This window comes from Cavia porcellus, unplaced genomic scaffold, assembly GCF_034190915.1.
Source record: "Cavia porcellus strain 051 isolate PalLab524CR breed Dunkin Hartley unplaced genomic scaffold, mCavPor4.1 scaffold_40, whole genome shotgun sequence".
Lineage (NCBI taxonomy): Eukaryota > Metazoa > Chordata > Mammalia > Rodentia > Caviidae > Cavia > Cavia porcellus.
The window spans coordinates 728,968-750,549 of record NW_026947523.1 but is presented as its reverse complement, the minus strand read 5'-3'; the positions used below and the strand labels follow the sequence as shown (position 1 = coordinate 750,549).

The following is a 21,582-nucleotide window of genomic DNA, read 5'->3' as shown; positions in this document are numbered from 1 at the left end:
AGAACCCAGGGCCACCCGAGACTCAGCATTCCACAGACTGCTGGCTGCATGCGCAGGTTAAGTGTTTATTGTTCACAAGGGTCAAACTACCCCAAACAAAAGTGTCAGTTGAAAGAGACAGTTTTTAAAACCCCCTTTTAACGTCTATTTTAAGTGCTCTAAATGAGAGAGTGCAAGCCAGTGTCAGCTATCTCGTGCTAGCTCTGAATGTAGGACTCCCTGGTCCTCCGGACGGGGGCTGTGCCCTACCTGTCAAGCATCCTGGCACTCCAGGTCACCTGAGTTCAGAGATGGGAAAGCCAGGACACCCACCTGTCCTAAGCTTAGGCAGGCCACCCCGCCTGTCTTCATGTCCCAGGTCTACTGGTCCTTTGGTCCGAAAGGGCTCATGTAAAAGGTTCACCCCAGGCCTTTGCACCACCCCACAGGGTGCCCATTCACACAGCCAAGCTCCGTGACAGCACCCACTAGTGTCTCCCCATTCTCCAGGACCCCTGGACCACCAGACTTACTGGTGCCTGTATCACTGGAAGAATCCAGGTGACTCCCAGGGATGTGGGGATGGTACCCAATCAACTCCAAAGCTGATATCACCCCAAACTGCCCCTGCAGCATAGCTGCTGGGGGTGACAGACCGGCCCTGTGGAGGTGTGCGAGGGCCTGAGCTTCAGGAACACCATCCTCATGCCAAGGGACGCCAAGAGACGCTGGGCCAGGCTGGACTCCGGGTGAGTGAGGAGGAGGAGAGAGGGATGCTAATGCCCCCCAGCAGAGGGAACTTTGTCCTTCAGGGGCAGGCCAGACATGGAGGGAGGGGCTCAGGCTTGGCAGTCATTGTCACCAAGTGGTCAGTCACAAAGGCCAAAGCTCAGCCCCACCCCAGAGGACACCAAACTGTTACTGTGCCGAGCTCCACCCAGACATGCAGACATCCTGGGACACTGGAGGGCCAGGGGAAGGTGACCTTTTGCAGAGACTGGTGTCAGTTCCTAGGAAGAGTGGGCAGGACCCTGGCTGTAGATTTCAGTTGGCAAAGGCAGTGGCAGCCTGTGGAGGCGCCTCACTCTCATCCCTGGGAAACCATGTGGCAGAAAAGTTACGGAGGGCATCTCAGAGGGAAAGCCCCGAACCAGGCAGTGCCCCCACAGGTGGTGCAGGGAGCACAGACGAAGTCAGGCCGAGGTCCATGCAGTGGGACCACCAGGAGTCCTTGAGTTCTGCCCAACGAGGCACAGAACTGTTGCTGTTCACCTATTTCAAAGTTAAACTATGGTAAGAAACATGGCCCCCTCGCAATTGGGGCCACCCTCAAGGAAGGAGGAGGATGTGTTAGAGAGTGGGGCTGCCAGGGTCCAAGAGGTTGGATGTGCTGAGGGCCCATCGGTCACCACGCGTGACTCAGTTTCCCATCCTGCAGTCACTGGGCCATCTGTACCACAACGGCTCTCCAGGCTTTCTCCTTGTCAAACTCCTTCAAGGGGCTTCTGGCCACCTGTGACAGAAACAGGGACAGTGTCATGGATCGCGCCTGCAGAAGCATCATGGTGCCAGCGCCATGCCAGGCAACACCTGGCATGCTCTCGGGTTAGAGGTTTGTCTGCGAGTGAAAGAAGTGAGGCAGCAAGCCCTGGAGCCTCCGGGAAAGAGGAAAGACCTCTGTGTGCTCTCCTAAAACTGCCACGGTGGGAGCAGATCTGCACCCGTGGATAGGACTCCTGAGCTCGAGGTGACCAGGTGATGCCCCAGCAATACATTCATGTGGCTCTGCACCTTGCTGGCTGTGACACAGATCCAGCGGTCTCATGAAGGGCCCAGGGACAGAGCGGGAACCCAAAGCCAGGGCTGGCCTGGATCCCTTTCCAGGCCAAAGAGCACCTGTGGGCAGTGGGCACATTTGCCTGGGACACCGGTAAAATGAGCAACCCACGGGAAGCAGCTGCTGGGCCCGACTTTCACTTGTCAGGGGCATCAGGACGCAGGGCTGAGGCAGGGTCTAGAGGAGAGTGCTCTGCACAGTGGCTGAGACCTGGCTGAAGGGCTGGAGTGCACATGCCCAGTGCAGGGAGCCCCAGTGCCAGGCTGGACGGATGCTACCTCCCTGGAGGAACAGCAGAGAAGCTCTGGGCCTCTGGGGACTCCTCTGGGGACTCCTGTGTGCACCTGCAAGCTGAGACTGAGCATCCCAAGGCCAGAATACTTTTCAGGAATCCGTTTGTGTGCACCCATTATTTTAAAAAATAATGTATTTCATTTTCACTTTTTCAAGATTTTTCTGGCGTATTTTATAAATGCAGAGTGCCATGGTTACCTCATGCCCTTGGAGGCCAGGATGGCCACTCACCTCCCCCGCAGGGCGCTCCTGTGGGCCAGCCGGGGCCTCCCAAGACGCACCTTGCAGCCTGGTGCTGACCTTGAAGCTGACACACAGCACGGCCGTGCCGGTGTTGAGGCCACCCTGCAGAAGCAGCACAAGCAGCAGCAGCAGCAGCAGCACGTCATAGGCCTGCGGGCAGAGCAAGGTGTGAGCAGCCGCGCTTAGCTGCTGGGGGGGCCGGTGGCCTCTGTGGCTACTCCAGCTACTCTAGGCCTTCCCTGGGATGGCCACGTCCACCATGCCAAGTCCTGGTGGTCCAGATGCATCCTCCCCTTTTCAGTAGCCTGGACAGCAACCATCCCTGCTCCATCAATCCTGCTATGACTCCTGTTAGCCTGGTTCAGCACCCGGGCACAAAGGTGCTGAGCCCTGTGGACATCCGGCTGCCTCCACTCCCACAACCCCGAGGACGGCTGAGGACAGAGCACCATGGCTCACACTGGGGTGTGCGTGTGCAGAAGAGACCACACCCCCCATTGCAGGTCACAGGAAACTCGATGAGAATCCAGCACCATCAGGGAGGTAGCGATCAAGTCAATGAACAAATGCAAGGACCCTTCACTCAAGAGGATCCTATGTGGAATGGGAGCAGCTTCCAGGCCAAGGCTCTGCACCTCCTTTGCCTGTGGAGGGCTGGTCCCCCCCCCCCCGACGTTAGCACAGCCCCATTGGGCTGGTCAGGAGGTGGGGGCACCCTTCAGCAGGAGAGTTGCTCCCCACCACTCCTGCGGAGCTGTGCCTCTCTCCTGTGCAGCAGTCAGTTCCACACATCTGGCAGTGGCTGGGAGCAGCAGGTTTCCCCAGGCCCCACCAGCCCCCAGGGAACTAGCTGAGCTGTAGCGTGTCTTAGACGCATCTCCTCTCTGATTCTGCAGTTCCTCTCCCAGCTAATTATCTGGAAAATAGACAGCTCAGATTCAAAATGGAGCCCTCCTACAAGATTGATCACCAGGAATTATTCCCAATAGGAGATGCTAAATATAACCCAGCTTCCATCCTAGGGCCAGCTGGGGTCAGCTGAGTAATGGCAGAGAGGAAGCACTCTGGTCCTCTTGGTGTCCAGCACACAGCAGGATAAGCCATGCAGAATAGTGATCGTGGCATGCGACCTGCTTTGGAAGGGAAGGAAGTGAATGGTTTCATACTCTTGCCTTTGAGAGGGGCAGGTGGACAGGGCTGGCTCCCTGGCTGCTGAAGGCACCTGCCATACAGCTTTGGCTCTGGAACCATGCAAATTGTGTTAGATATTTTAAAATATCATTAAAAAGGGAGAAAGAAGCAAACATTAAACCTGAATCCAATCAGATCCTGCTGAACTTAACTGTTTCAAATCAACAGCACAAACTCACAGGGAAGGGATGGCCTCGCACACAGATCACATGACTGTCCCTTCTAGAGTAAATGCTGGAGCCAAAGGGCTTCAGCTCATGTGGCAGGTAACCCTGGTCTCTCGTAACTGAGAGCGGTTTTGAGAGCCCTGTATCCGGTGGCTGGGGTGCAGCTCATTGATAGAGCACCTGCCTAGCATACACACAGCCTTGGGTTCAATCCCCACACCACGAAATAAATAAGCAGAGTAGTAGGGTCCCAAATGTTACGGGAACCGGCTCCTTTGGTGTAACAGCAAAGAGGTACAAATTTTAAAAGGTGGTTTTTTTCCTTTAAAAAAGACCTGGTATGTTCAGCTGGAGTCAGAAATGTTCATATAAACGTGTAGTCTCCAAAACGTGTGTCCTTGCCAGCTCTGTCCATAGTAAGTCTCCACACAGTGCTCCTGAGGAAGGCCAAGGCCTGGCCTCCAGATCTGCATTCGTTCCCCACCCAAGGGACGGGCACCCAGGACACAGAATGTGCGCTCGCCGGTGTCCCCAGCACCACAGAGTCCCGCTGGCCACACCAGGTCACGCTGAGGATGACTGTGACACTGACAGCACGGTACATCCTCAGTGCTGCCCACAAAGAAGGAAAGCGTCAGTCTCCTGCTCGCCTATGCAGGGGTGCGCAGGGAGGACAGACCCCGCCCATTCTCCTCCACTCCCGTTCCCAACACCAGCGCCGGGCAGGTGCAGGCAGGACACTACATGGAGACAGCCAGACAGCAAATTTAAAAGAAGAAGGAGCACAGGAAAAACGGGTCCAGAGCTGCGGACACCGCCCAGACGGAGTCCTGAGGGGGAAGGAGGGCCCCGACCAGAGGAGCTCAAAGTGACCTGACACCCAGCACAAGGGTCCTGCACACATCAAGCGATGATGCTGACCATGGTAGATGTGACGATGGAACTGGACGTGTAGGACTGTTCTCACTTAGAAATGCCAAAGTGCAGAAAGATGTGAGACAGTGACCACCATGGTGGGACAGGAAACTAGGACAACAAAAGGAGGCCCTGGACGCAGTAAGCAGTTACTCTCTGTGGCATGACACATTTCACAGACCCATTGTGAGGCTCCTATATGACCAGAAAAGTGAAAATATGCACGAAGTGTGAAGTTACTACCGAGAAAAAACCAAACGAGCCTTGCATGCTATGAATCCCTCCCTGCAGAGCCACACAGCCGGGCAGCGCAGTGCCGATGCCCTGGCTTTGCTGCTGTGACACCTCCCACCTGCAGGGGGTGATGACAGCCGCCTGGCCACTTCTGAGGATCTGAAACAGGGACACTTCCCTCGGCCTGCAGGTGTCTGGTGGGTGGCTAGAACGGGGAGCAAGCTTGGCCTCTCTGTCTTCACATCACGTGTCATCTGCACTGTCACAACCCTTGGGTCAGAGCCTGCTCAGCCCTGCGTGTGGATACTGACACACGGACCACAGGAAATGTTGTGCCCAAGACCGCAGGGGGGCCTGGAATGCGTTTTTCTTTTTTTTTCTGCCCCTAGTCTGGTGCTGCTTGAGAAGCCGCTAATACCCAAGGCCTGATGTCCTGCCCTGCATGGGCCTGGACCCACAGGGCTGGGATGCTTGCATAGGATGAAGGCACTAGACACAGAAAGATTAGGCAGGCTCTGGGATGAGAAGAGTGAATCTAGCTGGAAGAAAGATCTTTTGGAACTGTGGCCCTGACCTGCAAGAATCACCAGACTTTAGCCCACCCTGCAAAAAACCCTGCTGCCTCCTTGGTTCCCCAAGAGCAGCTCAGTCACTCCGTGGACCAGCTGCTGCCTCCCTTCAGGCAAAGGCCCATCGCAGCTGAAGCCCCCACCCCAACACGGGGTGCATGAGCAGCAGCAAGCTCGAGGCACTTGACCCTGTCTTGTTTCCGCTGTCATTGCCTCAAGATTCCTTCATCTAGATTCAAGGGAAGGGTCATACTGTCAAAATCTGGTGCTCACTTTCAGATAATTCTGTCCGCCATCGGGGTAAGCAGTGTACACACCGGGTGAACCACTGAGGCCAGGCATGGTGCACATCTGTAGAGACAGCCCCGAGGGAGGCTGAAACAGGAAGATCTCAGAGGTCCCTTTGGAGACACTTCCCATGGGAAGGTTCAAAGTGACAACACTCTTCAGCCTCCTCAAATGGATCTTTAAATGCCAAGCAGTACTGATTGAAATCCAATGCAGCGTCTCACAAAACCACAACTGCCCTGGAATGCATGTGGATGCTCAGAACACAGAGAAAACCCAGCCTGGGCAACTTAGGAACTTTGCCTATTTTCAAAATTAAAAGTTAAAAAACAAAAGGATCGATGTTGTAGTTTAGTAGAAAGGCCCTATGCTCAATTTCCATGCTATAGCTTAGATAAAAATGTCTCCCAAAGCCTCATGTGTTTGGGCAGTGAATGGGTCACGGGTGCTGTACTGAATGCGCGGCCAGGCAGCAGGGCCTGGCTGGGGGTGTGGGCTGGGAGAGTGAGCCTTCCCTTCCCTAGCTCCTCCCTTCACACTTCCTGCCATGACGTGAGCAGCTTCCTGTGATCTGCCCTCTACCAGACTATTTCTGCCTTGCATCCGGCCAACTGTGGACTAAATTGTGAGCCAAAGGCAGCCTTTCTTCATTTAAACTGTGTCAGGTATTATGTCCCAGAGATGAGAAAGTGACAACAGCATTTTAGTACTAAAAAACAAACAAACAGAACCTCTGCTTCACCATGGTATCTTTTTAATGTATGAGGTTCCTCATAAACGTGGAGTAAACACCATCTATACTGGAAGAAAGTCCAGCGGCCAGGGCCTAGGCCTTAGGATGACGTCTTGAGATCCTGCTGAAAGGTCCAAGAATCTCCTTCAGACAAACATCATGGGAAGGTGCAAACTCACCGGATGCTCAGGTCTCCCCAAATGGATCTATAAACTCCACTCAATTCTGACTAAAATCCCATAGCAGCATCCCACAAAACCACAAGTGTGAGGAATGTGTGCCAGCTGGCTGCCTGGACTGTCCCTGACCCAGCATGCTGCAGCTTGGCAACAGGAGGGCAGGCGGAGTGCCATGGTCTGCATCCTGAAGTCTGCTTATTAGGTCGCCGTGACAAAATACCACAGATTGCGGGGAGATGGGAAGATGGCGGATCAGTAAGCAGCAAAGTAAAAAACCTCTCAGAGAAACAGCCCGGAGGCTGCAGTATCACACTCTCGAGAAGACTTCTTGACACACACCATCAAGAAGAGCTTGGAGTAAAGTATTCCAAGCCCTGAAAGAAAATAACCTCCAACCCAGACTGAGGGAACCTGCAAAACTATCTCTCAAAATTAATGGAGAAACAAGATGCTTCCATGACAAAGAGGAAATGGGGGAGTTCATGAGCACTAATCCAACCCTACAAAAAATGCTGAAGGACATTCTAGAGAAAAAAGACCATGGTTTCAAGAACAGCGACTGGGGGGCTCAATGAGCAGAGCAGATGGTGGAGTGAAGGGGAAAAGTAGATAACCAATGGCAGAAAAATAGCGTGGCAGAGCTGAGGCAGAGAAGGCTGGCCACAATCGCTAACATGGATGGCCTCATACATTAGTAAAAGGAAACAGGCAGAGTGGATCAGGAGATCGAGTCCATCAAGATGCTCTATATAAGAAATATAATTAACCTGAAAGAGGATTTATGGACTGAAAGTCCAAGATGAGAAAATAATGCCCTATGTGACAGGGAACCAGAAAACAGTATGGGTAGCTCGCCCTGTAGCTGCAGATTGGCTGGAAAGACACAACAGTTTCATACAATGGAGAACTACTCGGCTACAAGGAAGGAAAACCTTGAGGCTCTTGTAGGTAAATGGATACAACTTGAGACCAAGCTCAGGGGTAAAAAGGTTCAGAACTACTTAGGTAAATGGTGGGCTGCTTCCCTAATCTAACAAACAAAGGAGTTAGTGGGATCCAAAATGTACAGTGCACCCTGGACAGTGGAAGGGGAGGAGCTGTCTGAAAAGGGCAGGCAGAGGACATTGTTCATCTTGTATCGTGATTTGAAACCCGTATTGTTTTCATTGCTTGGTTTAGTTTGGTTATATTCTGTTCCAGTTTGTCTACTTGTACTAGATTTGAGGGCACAGACAGCTGTCCCAAAGATAGCAGGACATACTATGGTAACCATTTTGATTTCCTATTAACTTAATCTAAAGCCCTCTACTGCTTTCACGGTCTGGTTTTGACTGATTTTATTTGAATCTGTTATGTTTCATAGTATCAAGTCTGAGTATAGGCACTAACCTGAAGACTAAGACAATAAGATATCCATTCTGGTTTGACTATTACCTTCTTTTGAAGTCCCATAATGTCTCCAATGTTTTGTTTTTATTCTGTTCTGTACTGCAATGTTCAATTTTATCATACCTGATGATATGGGCAATTCTATTGGAGATAACAAGAGATAGTATGATAACTATTGTTGACCACCTTGTATTTTGGTTTTAAGTCACATACTGTGTCCATCCTTTTGTTTTGACTGACCCCATTTTGTTTTCTTTCATTTGGTTTTATTCTTTCCAAAATAAAAACAAATAAAACAAAAAACCCACAAGTGCTCTAAGGTGCACGTGGATGCCCAGGGCACGGAAAAGGTGAAGGAAGCGGTGGCCTCTTATAGGGCTGCACTAAGACTGGGCAGACCCAGAGCCAGAGACACAGAGGCATCCTGGGTAGAGACCAAGCAGGATGCCAAGCTGACAACCAGTGCAGAACAGGCGAGCCAAGGGCTGGGGAAGCCATGCTGTTGTCCATAGGAAAAGCAAATCCTACCTCATGCTGCAGGTAAACTGATGCTACCATCAGCCAGCTCTGCAGTGAGTGCCTATCTGACCTGGCCTCAAGCTGGCATGGGTGGCATCGTCCCCAGTTTCCAAGATGCAGGAGTGCATACGTACTTTGATGGCTGGTGGGTAGTCTTTGAAAATCTCCACCACTCTCATCACACTGAAGGACAGGTACCCAGAGGCCGTGAACAACAATGGGGACGTGAGGCTGCTGATGGCAATCAGTACCTCAACCTGGTTGGAGAGCAGATCCAGGGAGGGAGGGTGAATTACAGTCACTGGGGAGGACGCGGCCCCCACTAAGCTCTGCCCACCAACTCAGATTCACACACAGTTCTCCAGGCTGCTGTAAACTCGCCCCTGGGTACCACTTGCCTCTTCTGCTCTCCTGAACCTGTTCTTGTAACCTCCCCCAAGTCTGGGGATGAAGCAGAGGCCACACAGCCCTGGCCCTGGGTTTGGATGCTTACCTGGCAGTGCACAGACGGGGTACCAAGGCGGGAGCCTTGGGGACAGTGTCCTTTGTGGAGCAGCGGTGCCAGCCTCAGCCCACCCAGCTTGCTGGCCTCTCTGCCCAGCCCTGCCTGCAGTCCCTGCAGCTGCCCCGTTCTTGGCCCCGTGGAAGGGACAGGCCTCACCTACCAGACACTTGCTGGGACACTCTGCCGTCACATGACTGGCGATGGCGCTCGGAAAACACTAAGAAAAATGAAAAAGAAGAGCTTTGGAGCACATCAGAGTCCACGTTTGTGGTTTCCACTGTGATACACTACCCATTCCATCTGGGGCAGGACATGTGGCCTGGCAAGTCCCTGAGAGTGGTGGGAATCAGGGGTCCCTCACATGGGCTTTGTGTTTGTTGAAAACCTTAGGCCTGTCAAAAAACAGGGCCACCGCAAGTAGGTAAGCACCTCTGTGCCCTCTGCACTCCACCTCCTACCCAGTTACCTGAGCGTGGCTGCCCGTGAGGACATCCTTACAGGCTTCGAGCTGCCGCGCCTGGTGGACATGAACTCAGCAGCAGGATCCAGCATGCCTATGTCAAAGCCCCTGTTATCCCAAGGCATCTTTTCTAGAATAATCTGACACAGGATCCACAGTCGACTGTGCTCTGTGCCCTGTGGTCAGTCTCTATCCCCAGGAATGCGGCCTCTGCCACCCTCCTGGCCTGGTCATTTCCTGTCACAGACTCCTCAAGGAGCTGGGGAGGCAGCACCTCTTGGTGATGGTTTCAGGCACCTGCTCCCCAGGTGGGGACCACACTGTCCACTCTGCAGCCCAGAAACCTCCTTCCACTTTGAGGAGCTGACTCAGCTGCACACGGGCAGGCACAAGGAGGAGCCTCCAGCCGGCCCAGCCTTCACCCCCAGGCTGCCAGTGCCCAGCAGGACATGGCAAGCCCTGACCTGACTCTGCCCTGGCACTCAAATTCCTCTCTCACAGGGGGAGGATGTGTCCATACCAGAGCATCCGTGGTACCCATGATTAAGTCCTGCCAAGCAGGCTGGAGGTTACTGTCCTGCCCTCTCACTGCTCCACAGGAATCCCACCTGGAGCCCCTGCCATGGCCACGTTGGGGGCTTGGGGCTGGTCATGGACAGTGGGGTTCAGTGTATTCTCTGGTAAGCAGGGTCTCAGGAAGGTCATGTCACAGGGTTGATCAGGGGGTTCGGGAGGGATGAAGACAATATCTTCCATCATGACTGTGGCCTGTGACCTCAGTGAGCCCCAAATGTGAGCCCACAGCCACTAATTTCAGGCCACAGAGGCCGAGCAAGAGCTCAGGCCGTGCAATGAGCCATCACAGCTGCCCAGCTGCCCAGTGAGAGCTTCTGTCTTGGTGTGGTGCTGTGCCTGCCCCCGGGCTCCAGGTCTGAGTCAGCGCACCCCCAGGACACGGTTTCTGAGCCCCACTTACTTGGAGGAGTCCACTGCATCCTCCTCATTTTTGTGTAATGCTGGGCCCTGGGTACCAGACACCAAACTAAAATTCCATGCAGCAGGTGTGAAGTGGCCACTGGGTGCAGGCACGGGGCATGGACAGCGCTCCGGGGCATGACACGGCAGGGGGAGTGGTCGCTCTGGACTGACTGCTCTGAAGGACGCTGGGAACCCAGACCAGCCGCAGCGGTGGCTGAGCAGAGCACCCTGGATGTACTTCCTGCATCCACGTGCAGATACGATGCAGCAGGAGCGTGGGGCAGGACACAGGGCCCACGTGACAAGGCGGCAGGGCTGAGTGAGGCCCATCCTGGTGCCGGCACTGTGCTAAGTGTTGCTGTAGGAGCATTTAATTTAATAACTGTAATATGCTCCATTTTATAAAATTTTATATGTTATAAAATTGTTCAAAATAATAAAAATCCTTGGTTTTCTTCAGAGAAATAATGAAAATGATATACGACAATAACAGCAGTTAGTACAAAGTGGTACACTGACTCAACCTGCTGCCCAGGATGGGGGCCAGTGGGTCCCTCTCAGGGTGCTTTTTTGACTCAGTGGCCCCAAATAAGCCCGCCAACCAGCCCCACCCATCAGGTCTGAAGGGGAAGCTCAACACCGCAGCCACCAGCCAGGAAGTACTCACGGCCACCAAAATCCAAAAGAAGGTCACCGAGAGGTGTGGACCTGAGACAGCGTCATCCACATTCAGGGCGATGACCCCACCAAGGACGGCAGAGACGCCAGAAATTATCTCGACCACCTGCAGGGGATGACAGGACAGTGTCACCTTGCTGAGGCCACCACCCCGAGGGTCTGTGCCAGTCCTGAGGAGCAGGCAATGCCCGCATTCTCAGAACACAGCGTGCAGGTGTGGACCTCCCACGGCCAGCAGTGGCTAGCCAGGTACTGTACTCTCACCGTGATGGGGAAAAGCCAGGAGACAGCGTGGGACAGCGGCTGGACCACAGCTAGGCTCCCTACAGAGCCCAGTCCCACTCGGACCAGGAGGCCACAGCAGCACCAGGCCTCCCTGTATTCAAAGCCACAAGGCCCTCACTGGTGCAGGAAAACAGACCTCCTGACAGCAATCCTGATGAGGACAGAAACCTCCAGAAGCAGGGAGCTCACAGCAAAGCCCAGTGCCAGGGCGAGCAGCCACTGCAGGCAGCAGAACTCACAGATGCTCAGGGGGGGACGTGCTGGCCTGGAATGCTGGGCAAAACTTCCTCTCAAGAATGAGGGAAGACAGCAAAAGTGAAAAAGCCTGTGGGAACCTTGAAATGCCTAAAGGCGATGCAGGGAGTGGAAAGCAAGACAGAAGGGAAGGTGACAGGAGGAGGCCATGCTGGGCAGGCCAGCTTGCAGGCGGGCAGCCAGGAGGCAGGGGCGGGGAGAAGGGTGTGGAAGGAAACCAGAGAAGCAGGGAAGCAAATCAGAGCAACAGCAAACACGACCCTTCCATAGCCACTCTCCGATGGCTAAACTCGAAAGGCCAGGACAGAACAACAGATTTGACCTCCCCATAAGGAGAGCTCTGCATAACCTGTAAGAAACACAACAAAATTTAGTAAGGACCAGAAGGAGAAAGCTACAGCAAGCAAATGTTAATGAAAGGGGGGGATGTGGCTCAGCGGCAAAGCGCCTGCCTAGAAATCGCAGGATCAGGTGAGTCTGATCCCCGGTACCAAACTAAAGTTAATGAAAAGACCATCAATGGACTTCGAGCAATACAGATTCTATACTAAAAACATGACTAAAGAAAAAGAGAGTCCCTACACCATGATGACAAAAGTAAAATTCACCAGTGAGCAAAGCTAAGCTTGTTTGAAACTCCAGACACAGGCTCCAAAAATCTCAGAAAGTGGCAGAATTGTAAGAGAAATCAACAATGCCTTGCTCAGATGGGGAGGCTTTTAACCAATCTATCACTAATGGCACGAGTAAGCCAAAACCAAGAAGCAAACAACAAAAACAGACAGGGGTTTCCAGTTAGAGACGACGACAGGAGGAAGCAGCCAGGACCCTCCCACGTGTCCCCAGGACGGGGCCTGCTGGCCACGTCTGTAGTGGCACACCGAGGTCTCATCAAACTCTGGAAACCCCTGAAAACTCAAGCTTGTCAACAGCACCGGAAATGGGCTGAAACCTCTTTCACAGGCATGGCTGGGGCTCACTTCTGTGGTCTATACTGTCCTGGTCACCTTAGTACATACAAGGACTTAATCCAACAAACCCTCCCAGTAAGATAAAACAACAAAATTTAGACAAAAATAAGAAAAGGGAAGTTTTTCTCACAGAGTAGGACTTCAGGACCCGAGCAGGAAATGTCACTTCATCCAAAGTATGGGTGCTGTCAGAAGCAGAGCCCTGGAGAGAGACAGTCACACTGAATGTCCACACACCGGGCTCTGGGGCTTCCGCGTGACAGCAGTGCCTGGCCGCCACAAGGGGGCGACACTGAGACAACATTACCGTTCAGTTTTGGCAGACACCGTCTCTCCCGTGGGGCCACAGCGCAAAGGCAGTGCGGCTTCCCCACCATGGCCACCCCCCTCGACACCCCCCAGGGTTGCAGCGCACATGGGGCCCTTGAGCCACCACCTTCTTCTTCCCGCAGGGCTCCTCGCTTGAGCGTGCTGAGATGATGACCGTGGCTGCCATGAGAAGCTCCAGCAGGAGCAGCAGGATGAGGTTGAAGTTTATCTACGCAGAGAGTGGGGAGCAAGGGCTCAGCATCCCCAGGAAGCTGTGCCCTTCCACGCTGCCAGCCCCCCCCCCCCCCGAGGCTGTGGGGTCACTGGGCTCCATGCTCCGTCCCTCGGGGGTGAGAAGAGGCTGGAGAGGCCTTGACTTTGGCTGCACCCACGACCCCTCCCAGCCTTCCTCATTTGCAAGAAAGCCTGAGCACAGGCTCATAGCAGCTCCGAGGAGGCTGGGAGGGTGACAGAACACTCAGGTTCCCCACGGGTGGGCAGACATACGGGTCTGCACACATGCTCACACTCACATAGCCACACTGAGCTCCAGTTTGGCCATGGAGCACGTGCCTGCACACGCAGGGCCCTGGGCATGACCTGCCGGGCACCACAAATAAATAATGCAAAGTCATTCCAACTGGTAACTTTTGGGGATTTAGCTCAGCAGCATAAGTGCCTGCCTGGCAAGCACAAGGTTGTAAGTTCAATTCCCAGTACAAAAAAAAAAAAAAAAAAAAAAAAAGGCTAGCTCCAACTGGTAACTTTTAAAGTAAAGTTATGAAAGGAAGGTTGTAGAAACATATTCAACTAGCAGCAGTGTCTCAAAATACGTAAAGTAGCTGGGTGCCGTGGCACACACCTGTAATCCCAGGTACTGAGGAGGCTGAGGTTGGCTGAGGTGGGAGGATTGCAGGGTCAGGGCCAGCGTGGGCACCTCAGCAAGACCATGTCTTAAACTTAAAAGCCAGGGATGTAGCTCAGCAGTAGAGACCTTGCCTGGTACATCCAAAGTCCTGTGTTCAGTCCTCCATCTCTCACACACACACACACCACCACCACCACCACCACCGTAAAGACTAACAGAACTGTACGAAGAAATAAACCACATTTATAGGTAGCGAATTTAACATTTTTATCAGAAAAGGATAGATTAAAAAAAGATAAAAACGTAAGAACTCTTAAAATCAGGAAAATACTACATGGGCCACATCTCTTGTTCTCTGCATTTCTGAGGCTCTGACCCTGGGCAGCCGCCCCTCCAGGGCTGGCAATGATACTGCATGCAAACCACTGGCTCATTGCCTGGACCCAGTCAGCTCCCACGCCCTGGGCCCTGTCCACCCGCCCAGCCACTCGGGGTGGGACGGGTCAGGCACCAGGGATGCCCTGGGCCCACACCTGCTGAGGCTCTGCAGCCCGGCCGAGCCTAAGCCCCTGAGCTGCACCACCTCCTGCTCCTGGGGATCCACAGCAGAGCCGCCTGCCTGCCCGCCCGCCACGTTGCTCCTCCTCCCTCTGCCTGTCCTTCCCGGTGTGGCCCTGTGTGCAGTGGGTGGCCTCTCTTTAGCACCAGTGAGCAGTCACCTGTTTGTTCCATTGCAGGGATCTTCTGGTCTGGTATGCCCACCAGACTGAACAGTAATGAGTTTTCATTTTAAAACAAATATAAACAAATTAATCTACAGAACCCTTCATGTAAAATAAAACAGAAAATCTTTTTCTTGCATGGTTGGTGTGGCACACTAACAGAACTGACCCACTGCCAGGCCCACAAATCAGCCTTAAATTCCAAAGAATTGATGCATCTACAGTGTATATCTGTTCACAGTAATAGTAGAGATCAGTAATAAGTGGGCAGTATTTAGAAATGACCCCACTACCTGTCCATCTGGGGCCTGACAAGACATAGGACACTTGAAAGAGTAGCTAGAGCAGATTTAGGGTGACAGTGATTTGGGAAAGAGTGGGTAAGGACGTGGGGGTGCCTTCCAGAATCATGGACAGCAGGTGCCGCTCCCCTGGGGCTTTAGGGGTCGGGGGCTCAGGGAGCCCCACCGAGCAGCTCCAGTGGAGACTGCCTGCTGTGCAGGAGCTGTGGCCAGGGAGAGGAGCAGCCCCGGCCCAGCCCACCTCACCGTGGGCAGAGCCTGCCGTCTGACGTGAACAGACAGAGTCTACGTGCCGGGATGGGACAGGGAACGTGATAAAGGGTGTCAATTGCCACAGAATTATCCTGCAGATTTAACATAATCATGACAAAACTCCAGCTACATTTGTTCACAACTCAGTAAATTACCCTTATTTTGAATGAGATCAAATTTGAAATGAAGTACAAAGTGGGGAGGCGTTTTCCTGGGACACGGGCCATGCCACGAAGCCATTGTATCAAGTGGCAATGCAGCAGCATCTGGGGGCAGGTTGTGAACCCTGGAGTCGTCCCACACCGAGCATAATGCACCACCTACAAGCAAGCCTAGCTGCTCTCGGCTAAGAAGAGATGGCCTGGCCTTCAAAATGAGCTGGAGGGAAGGAAGCCCAGAGCAGCCACAGGCGGTGAGAGGTGCTCAGAACCACGGTGCTGAGAAGACATGGAGGAGATGACCAGTCACCAGCTCTGCCACCCTCTCACAGAGAACAGTAGAGGTGGGACCAACAGTAGAGGATGACACCAAGGTGGGAGAAACTGGAGACGTGGACTGCAGGCTGGGGTGTAGGTGTAGAGCAGAACTATGCTCTGGGTAAAGGAACAACATAGGCAGAGCCACGAGCAGAGGCTGCACTCCTGGTCCTGAAGGTTGCAGAGATGCGTCCCTGGCAGCTCGTATGGGATGGTGCCAGGTGCTGGGTCTGCATGCCACCTACTGGGGAGACCTGGGTGCCCCTTGCAGTTAGGAGCCCAGGAAGGGACTGGCTCCACACACCCAGGATGAGATGGAGGGGGAGGTAAGAACAGGTGGACTCTGTGGCCACGAGCGAGGGGACCCAGGGACAGGCTGAGGGGACAGCGGTGTGGCCCACTCTGCACAGAACCTTGAGTGTCCTGTTCTACCATCTACACCTACATTCTTCAGCCAGACCACCTGAGCTCGAGTGGTTCAAGGGCCCCATTCCTGAGGGTTCCTACCTGCCTGAGGTGGCCACTGCTCAGTGACCCTCAGAGCTCAGCATGTCCAAGACTTCCCTGGGCCTGGCTGCCTCCAGATGCTGCTGCCTATGCCCCGCCTGGGTGGGGCAGATTTCTGCAGGTGTGAGCTCTGGAAAGCTGAGGCTGCCTGCGCACAGACCACACTGAGATCTCTCACAGTTTGGTCATGCGTTCTGCCTCCCATCGGTGCGCTCGGGCTCTGGGCAATGCATATGCGTTCATGTTTGGGTTTTTGCTGACAGGTGCTGCTGCTCTGACCTTCTAGCACGCGCTTCCTGGTAAAGGTGTGTGAGCAATGTCTCCAGGTTCTGTGCTTCAGAACGCACCTGCAAATCTCCAATGTTCTCCAAAGGGCCGGCAGTAGGTGTGAGCTGAGCCCACCGGGCCAGCAATGGGCAGCCTCTGCCCTCCTCTGCCACGGCCCAGCGAGCGCTGCCCCAGCTGTAGCTTCCCATGTTTTCCCTAAAGGAACCACAGGATGTGCCGTGTGCCCTGGGCTGCTCCTCCACCTCTCCCTCCCTCGCTGCATGCTCCTGTGTCTCTGGGGACAGACGATCTTTCCTAGCTGTGTCTTTGCCACTTGTGATCTCCATGGCAGATGGGAAGCCATCTCTGGGCACCTGCGGCACTCGTCTTACGTCCTGGGCACCAACTGGGCACCATGTGTGTGGGGCAGCTCCCCTGCCCTGAGCCAACCCTATCCTATTTTGGGGAGTTTTCTAGTCATTTTAGTCGTAGGGGTACATATCCCCAACCTATTCTTCAAGGGGCCTCAACTGCAGGGTGTCCCACAGGACCCCTCCCCGTGACATGGTCACCTGCCTGTCTTACCCTCTCATGTCCAGGAAGTCTCCAAGAGTGCGACACACATCCACCCAACAGTCTGGGACTCTCCTGTTAGTGTGTCCCCAGGGGCTGAACTCACACGTGCTTAACTCTATAAAATGGTATCTGTATTTAGAACACTTTTAAAATTTTTTGTTGGTACAATTAAAGTTTTACACTGATTTTTCACATCCAGTAACTTTGCCACGTGCCCTTAGTGATCCCAGCATCAGGAAAGCAGGCACCATCTCTCTGCGTGGCAGGCAGTGAGTGGATCCTTTCTACGCCCTCAAACTTCCTTCCTTTTTCTTGCTTTTCAAGACTGGTGAGAATGTCTTGGTTTTCAGTGAGATTTCTCTCTCTGGGCATCGTTCTTTGAGTGATTATGTTGTCCCACTTTTTGTAGTAGCACAGACAATGCCTGCGTCTTATAATTAATAGGACCATGGATCTTATGAAACATGGGGTTATTATTATTATGATTATTATTGCAGTGCTGGAGTTTGTGCCAGGGTCTTGCATAGGCCAAGCAAGTGCCCAGCCACTGAGCCACACCCTCAGTTAATTTTAAGAGTTGTCAGATATTAAAATATTGTTTATCAATAAATCTGCCCACTGGGATTAAAGAAAAGAGTTCATTCAATTATTTTCTTTAGGAACATAAGCAAAATCCTCAACAATCTTAACAGAGATTCACCGCCCATTTCCGCTTCAGCCAGCAGCATCCCTGCTACCCCATGTGAGCAGAGCCCCACACATGACGTCATTGCGGGAACGTGCAGCCCACACCAGCCCCGTGACTCACATTTATTGCCGATGGGTTCAGAATGAGTTTGCACCCAAACCAGATCAAGCAGGTAGTGGTGATGGCAAATGTGGAAACAAACAATATCTGGAAGTTGGGAATCTGAAAGGCAAGGCGGGAAGGGTTCCTTCTTTGCACAGCTCAAGGAGGAAAGGTGACATCTGAATTCCAGGTCACCGAAAATCCTCACTGACCCCAGGACCTGGGGGTGGGGGTGCCCTGCTAGAGCAGAGGGGCAGGAAGCTCTGCCATTGCGGGTGACCCTGGAAACCCTGGCAGGGGCCCCAAGCTTGGAGGGTGCCCACGTCCCCAGTAAAACTCCTCCCTGTCTGCAGGGGGTGCAGGAAGGCCCACTTACCGAGTTGATGTTGCTCCTGGAAACAGCAAAGCTCACGATGGCCGAGGGGAGACACTGAGGAGGAAGCAGAGCCCAGTGAGCCGCGGTTCCCAGTGGGGCACCCGCCCCAGGGATACCCCGAAAACACTGTGCCGCAGGACCAAGCACAGCTCAGTGACAGGACACTTGCCTGGCAGGTGCTGGTGCCATCCCCACAGAATGTTCGTCTAATAATAATGCATTGTAACATTCAAGCTTCCGGAGTCAGCTGAATCACACTGGCAAACAAGTGTTGCCAAACGCTTGACACAAGGGTTCTGCTTGACATGGGTGGTCCCCAAGTACCTCAAAATAACTCATTCTTTAAAAAATACTCTAGTTGGATATGCTTGAAAGTCAGACTATAAACTGATTGATTGATTGATTGATTGATTATGGTGGGAAGGTGCTGGGGGCTGAACCCAGGGCCTCACACTGAGGGCCACATCCCCAGTCCTTTATGCTTTTTATTTTGGGACAGGGTCCCCTAAGTCGTGAGCCCCACCACACTTGGCTCAGAACGTGTGGTGACTGCACAGGACCAGAGGCAGCTCGGCTGAGGAGTGCCTAGAAGGAGAGGATGTCTGCGTTGGGGAGGACGGGGCCCCGCGGCCTAGGGCTCCTGCCCAGGCTACACACTCTGACTTCACTGTGAGTCCAGAGCAAAACAGAGGGGAAGGGGTGAGGCACTCCTGTGTGCAAAGGGTCCCCAGGCCCTGATGAGGACAGAGCTGAGAGGAGGGTGGCCGAAGAGAGATGAGGTTGAACGGGAGATGGAGGAGCCAGGGTAACAGATGGTTGCCAGGACAGAGCAAGGCTGTTAGAGGGTGAGGGGCTGCCGAGGCCCGAAGTCAGAGGTCACTGTGACCAACAGGGGCTGCACTGTGGGGAGGACACGGGCAGCGGGGAGGTGCTGGAGGGTGGAGGAGGGGATCATGGCCTCCCAGAGGTTTGTTCTGTGGGCTGACGGGGTAGGGGAGGGGGCAGTTAGCTCTGCTGCAGCAGGAAGCAGCTGCAGGTTAGAACCCAAAGGGTCACAGTTGCTCAGGCTTCAGCAAAGCAAGATGAAGACCCGCCTCACGGGTGACAGGCAGATAAACACTGTTCGAAGCTATAGTCACACCAGAGATTTCTGAATGAGGAACAAATGACAGAAACCCACAAATCCCAGGGCATGGGGAGTTAAGCAGAGGACAGGAACCGGGTCCCAGCTGTGTGGCCGAGGGATAGAGCTTACAGAGCCAGCAGCGCAGCGCAGGTAATCCATCTCGGAGGGGAACACGTTGCCCAAGTATAGCGAGAAGCCCGAGGTCACCAGGAGGCAGCTCTGCAGACGGCAACGGAAAGGCAAGGAGCGCCTCAATGCAACACACCTGCTGTATCCACCACAGAGCGCCCTGATCCCACCTGACCCAGACTCCTCTAAAGGACAAACACCACCCTGTCATGACCCAGAAATGGACCAGTGCCAGCACCAGGACCACCACTGTGATCTGGAAGAGAAAGGGAAGGGTACTGTCAAAACTGAAAGCAAGAAATGGCTCCTCTCCCCTGAAAGGGCCCTCACCCCAACCTGGCTTCTGTGGCTTCAGGATCCCCCAGGCACCCTGGCTCCCTCTGCAGAAGCTGTGCACACTGACCTCTGGAAGATGACCACGGGGGACCACGGACCCAGGGAGGAGAATTCCGGCAGTTGGGCTTTACTCCAGGACACACATCACCACACTGGCCAGGCCTCAGGGGCCCAGGGTAGTGAATGGCAGGGAGGAGTCCCCTACAGACCTCAGCTCTCAACCCATCACAGAACCTGGGTACCCTTGTAGAGAGGTGCACCTGGCAGCCTGACCCCCTACTACTGGGCCCTCTCGGACCCAGACGTCTCTTCCTGCCCCCTGGCCGTCTCCAGGTCTGTTCCCAGTCGGCCCAGGCCTTCGCTCCAATCCCTGCTACCTGGCCACTAGGGCTCAACTCCCACCTGGGCCACAACCCTGGGCTCTTCCCTGAAGCCTGAGACTCCCCAGCTCTACAGACCATGCTCCAGGGGGCCGTGGGTCTCATGGGAGTCAAGGATCTTGGTGGCCACCCTGGCCTGGTGTGGACCCTGCAAGCTCAGCGTGGCCTCTTGATTGTCCTTCCCAGGGTGGTAGAGCCACCATGCAGGCCCACAGGACAGATGTTGTTTGAGCAGAACAACTTAGCAGACACAGGAGAAATCAATGTGGCTACACCACACGCCCTCCCACCACAGGAGGGACCATGCTGGGCCAGGGGGCCACACACTCACCCCCATCAGCACAGAGAAGACCCAGGTCTTATAGCTGAGGCACAGGGGCAATCTCTTCGACAGCTGGAGGTCCTTGGGCTTCGTGTTGGTACTGAAGCCACCTGGATCCTGCCGCCCCACGTCCTGCCGCCCCCGCTCCAGTGTGGGCATCCGGTCATAGCCCAGCTCCTCCCTGAACTGCCCATCTCGTGTCATGGTGCTGGGGACAGGAGGGGACACTGCAGCTGTGCCGAGGCTCGGGTCACTGCCACCACTCACGTGTCACCAGATTATCATCCACTTTCACCACCGGAAACCTCCTCTTGCAAGGAATTGTTTTCAAGAAACACTTTAAAAAAAAAAAAAAAGAGGTATTGGTCACATTGAAGTGACAGGATCTAAAGGGGAAAATAAGCACTTAATTCTGAAAAGTAAATAAAATCCCTTTCTTGGGAAGACAGAGCTGAATCTGAACTCACAGCTGAGCTTGGGGTTCACTAGGATCATTGACCCCGGCCTCAGGTACAAGACGCTTCAAACTCTCTTAGCAACTTTCTATATGAATCCCAGTCTGCCTTGGGGACGGACTGCCTATGCCCAACTAACCAAGGGACCCCAAAGTCGCCCCTACTTAGGGCTTCACGCCTGCCTCTTACCCTCGCTGCTGCCCGGCTGTCGGAGCACTGGGCTCTGGGTGAGGGGCTTCCAGCAAAAAGTATTCACAAGTGGAACAAAGGCTCAGTAAAACTGCACTTAAGCCAGGGGAGGCCTTGCTTCCTGAATTCCAATGAGGACCCAATGAACGGATCCCAGAAATGTTCACACTGGTTGTGTAACTGCCAGCTCGGAGCTGTCCTGCCCCAGCTCAGGAAGAAAGGGCCTCCCTGGTCCCCATCACCACAGACCTGCCAGGTGGGTGTCTCGGGAAGAAGACGAGTCCCTGCGTACAGAATCCTGCCAGCCCACCGAGGGAGCCTTAGCCCCAGCTCTGCTCTACAGCTCTTGCAGCAGTATTTCTCGGCCCCCTGTGACCCCATGATGGAACTCTCCTTCCCCAAGGTCACATGAACCTTTATGTTTTCAACTTGGCTCAGCTGGCCCTGAACTGCTTGGGATTCCACCCATCGGTTTCTGTGGCAGCCCTGAGGGCTGGCAGGCACCATCCGGCTGTGCCCTTTATTCCTGCT

The 21,582-nt window shown here is 53.9% G+C and overlaps 1 protein-coding gene across 3 annotated transcripts; it reads right to left on the bottom strand.

Annotated features, from left to right (window-relative positions):
• Window positions 1-45: 45 nt before the first annotated feature.
• Mlc1 (modulator of VRAC current 1) lies at window positions 46-21,434 on the bottom strand. Of its 3 annotated transcripts, none has more exons than XM_023565570.2 (12): window positions 21,301-21,434; window positions 20,417-20,744; window positions 19,370-19,459; window positions 18,115-18,168; window positions 17,757-17,858; window positions 13,106-13,207; window positions 12,800-12,871; window positions 11,148-11,264; window positions 9,203-9,259; window positions 8,672-8,794; window positions 2,342-2,503; window positions 46-1,492 (listed from the first exon to the last, which is right to left on the bottom strand). In XM_023565570.2, exons 2-12 carry the CDS (start codon window positions 20,609-20,611, stop codon window positions 1,418-1,420), a joined length of 1,149 nt encoding a protein of 382 aa, XP_023421338.1. In that variant the 5' UTR covers window positions 20,612-20,744; window positions 21,301-21,434; the 3' UTR covers window positions 46-1,417. The 3 variants fall into 3 exon arrangements, with proteins under 3 accessions (XP_023421338.1, XP_003461621.1, XP_023421335.1); XM_003461573.5 differs by lacking the exon at window positions 21,301-21,434 and adding an exon at window positions 21,052-21,206; XM_023565567.2 differs by lacking the exon at window positions 21,301-21,434 and adding an exon at window positions 20,875-21,031.
• Window positions 21,435-21,582: the final 148 nt, after the last annotated feature.

Coding starts and splice junctions, on each gene's coding strand:
- Mlc1 (XM_023565570.2), bottom strand. CDS start 20,611: ATGACACGAGATGGGCAGTTCAGGGAGGAGCTGGGCTATGACCGGATG. Junction 19,460..20,416: donor TCTTCTCTGTGCTGATGGGG/GTGAGTGTGTGG, acceptor TGCCGTCTGCAG/AGCTGCCTCCTGGTGACCTC. Junction 9,260..11,147: donor TCTTTTGGATTTTGGTGGCC/GTGAGTACTTCC, acceptor CATTTTTCTTAG/TGTTTTCCGAGCGCCATCGC.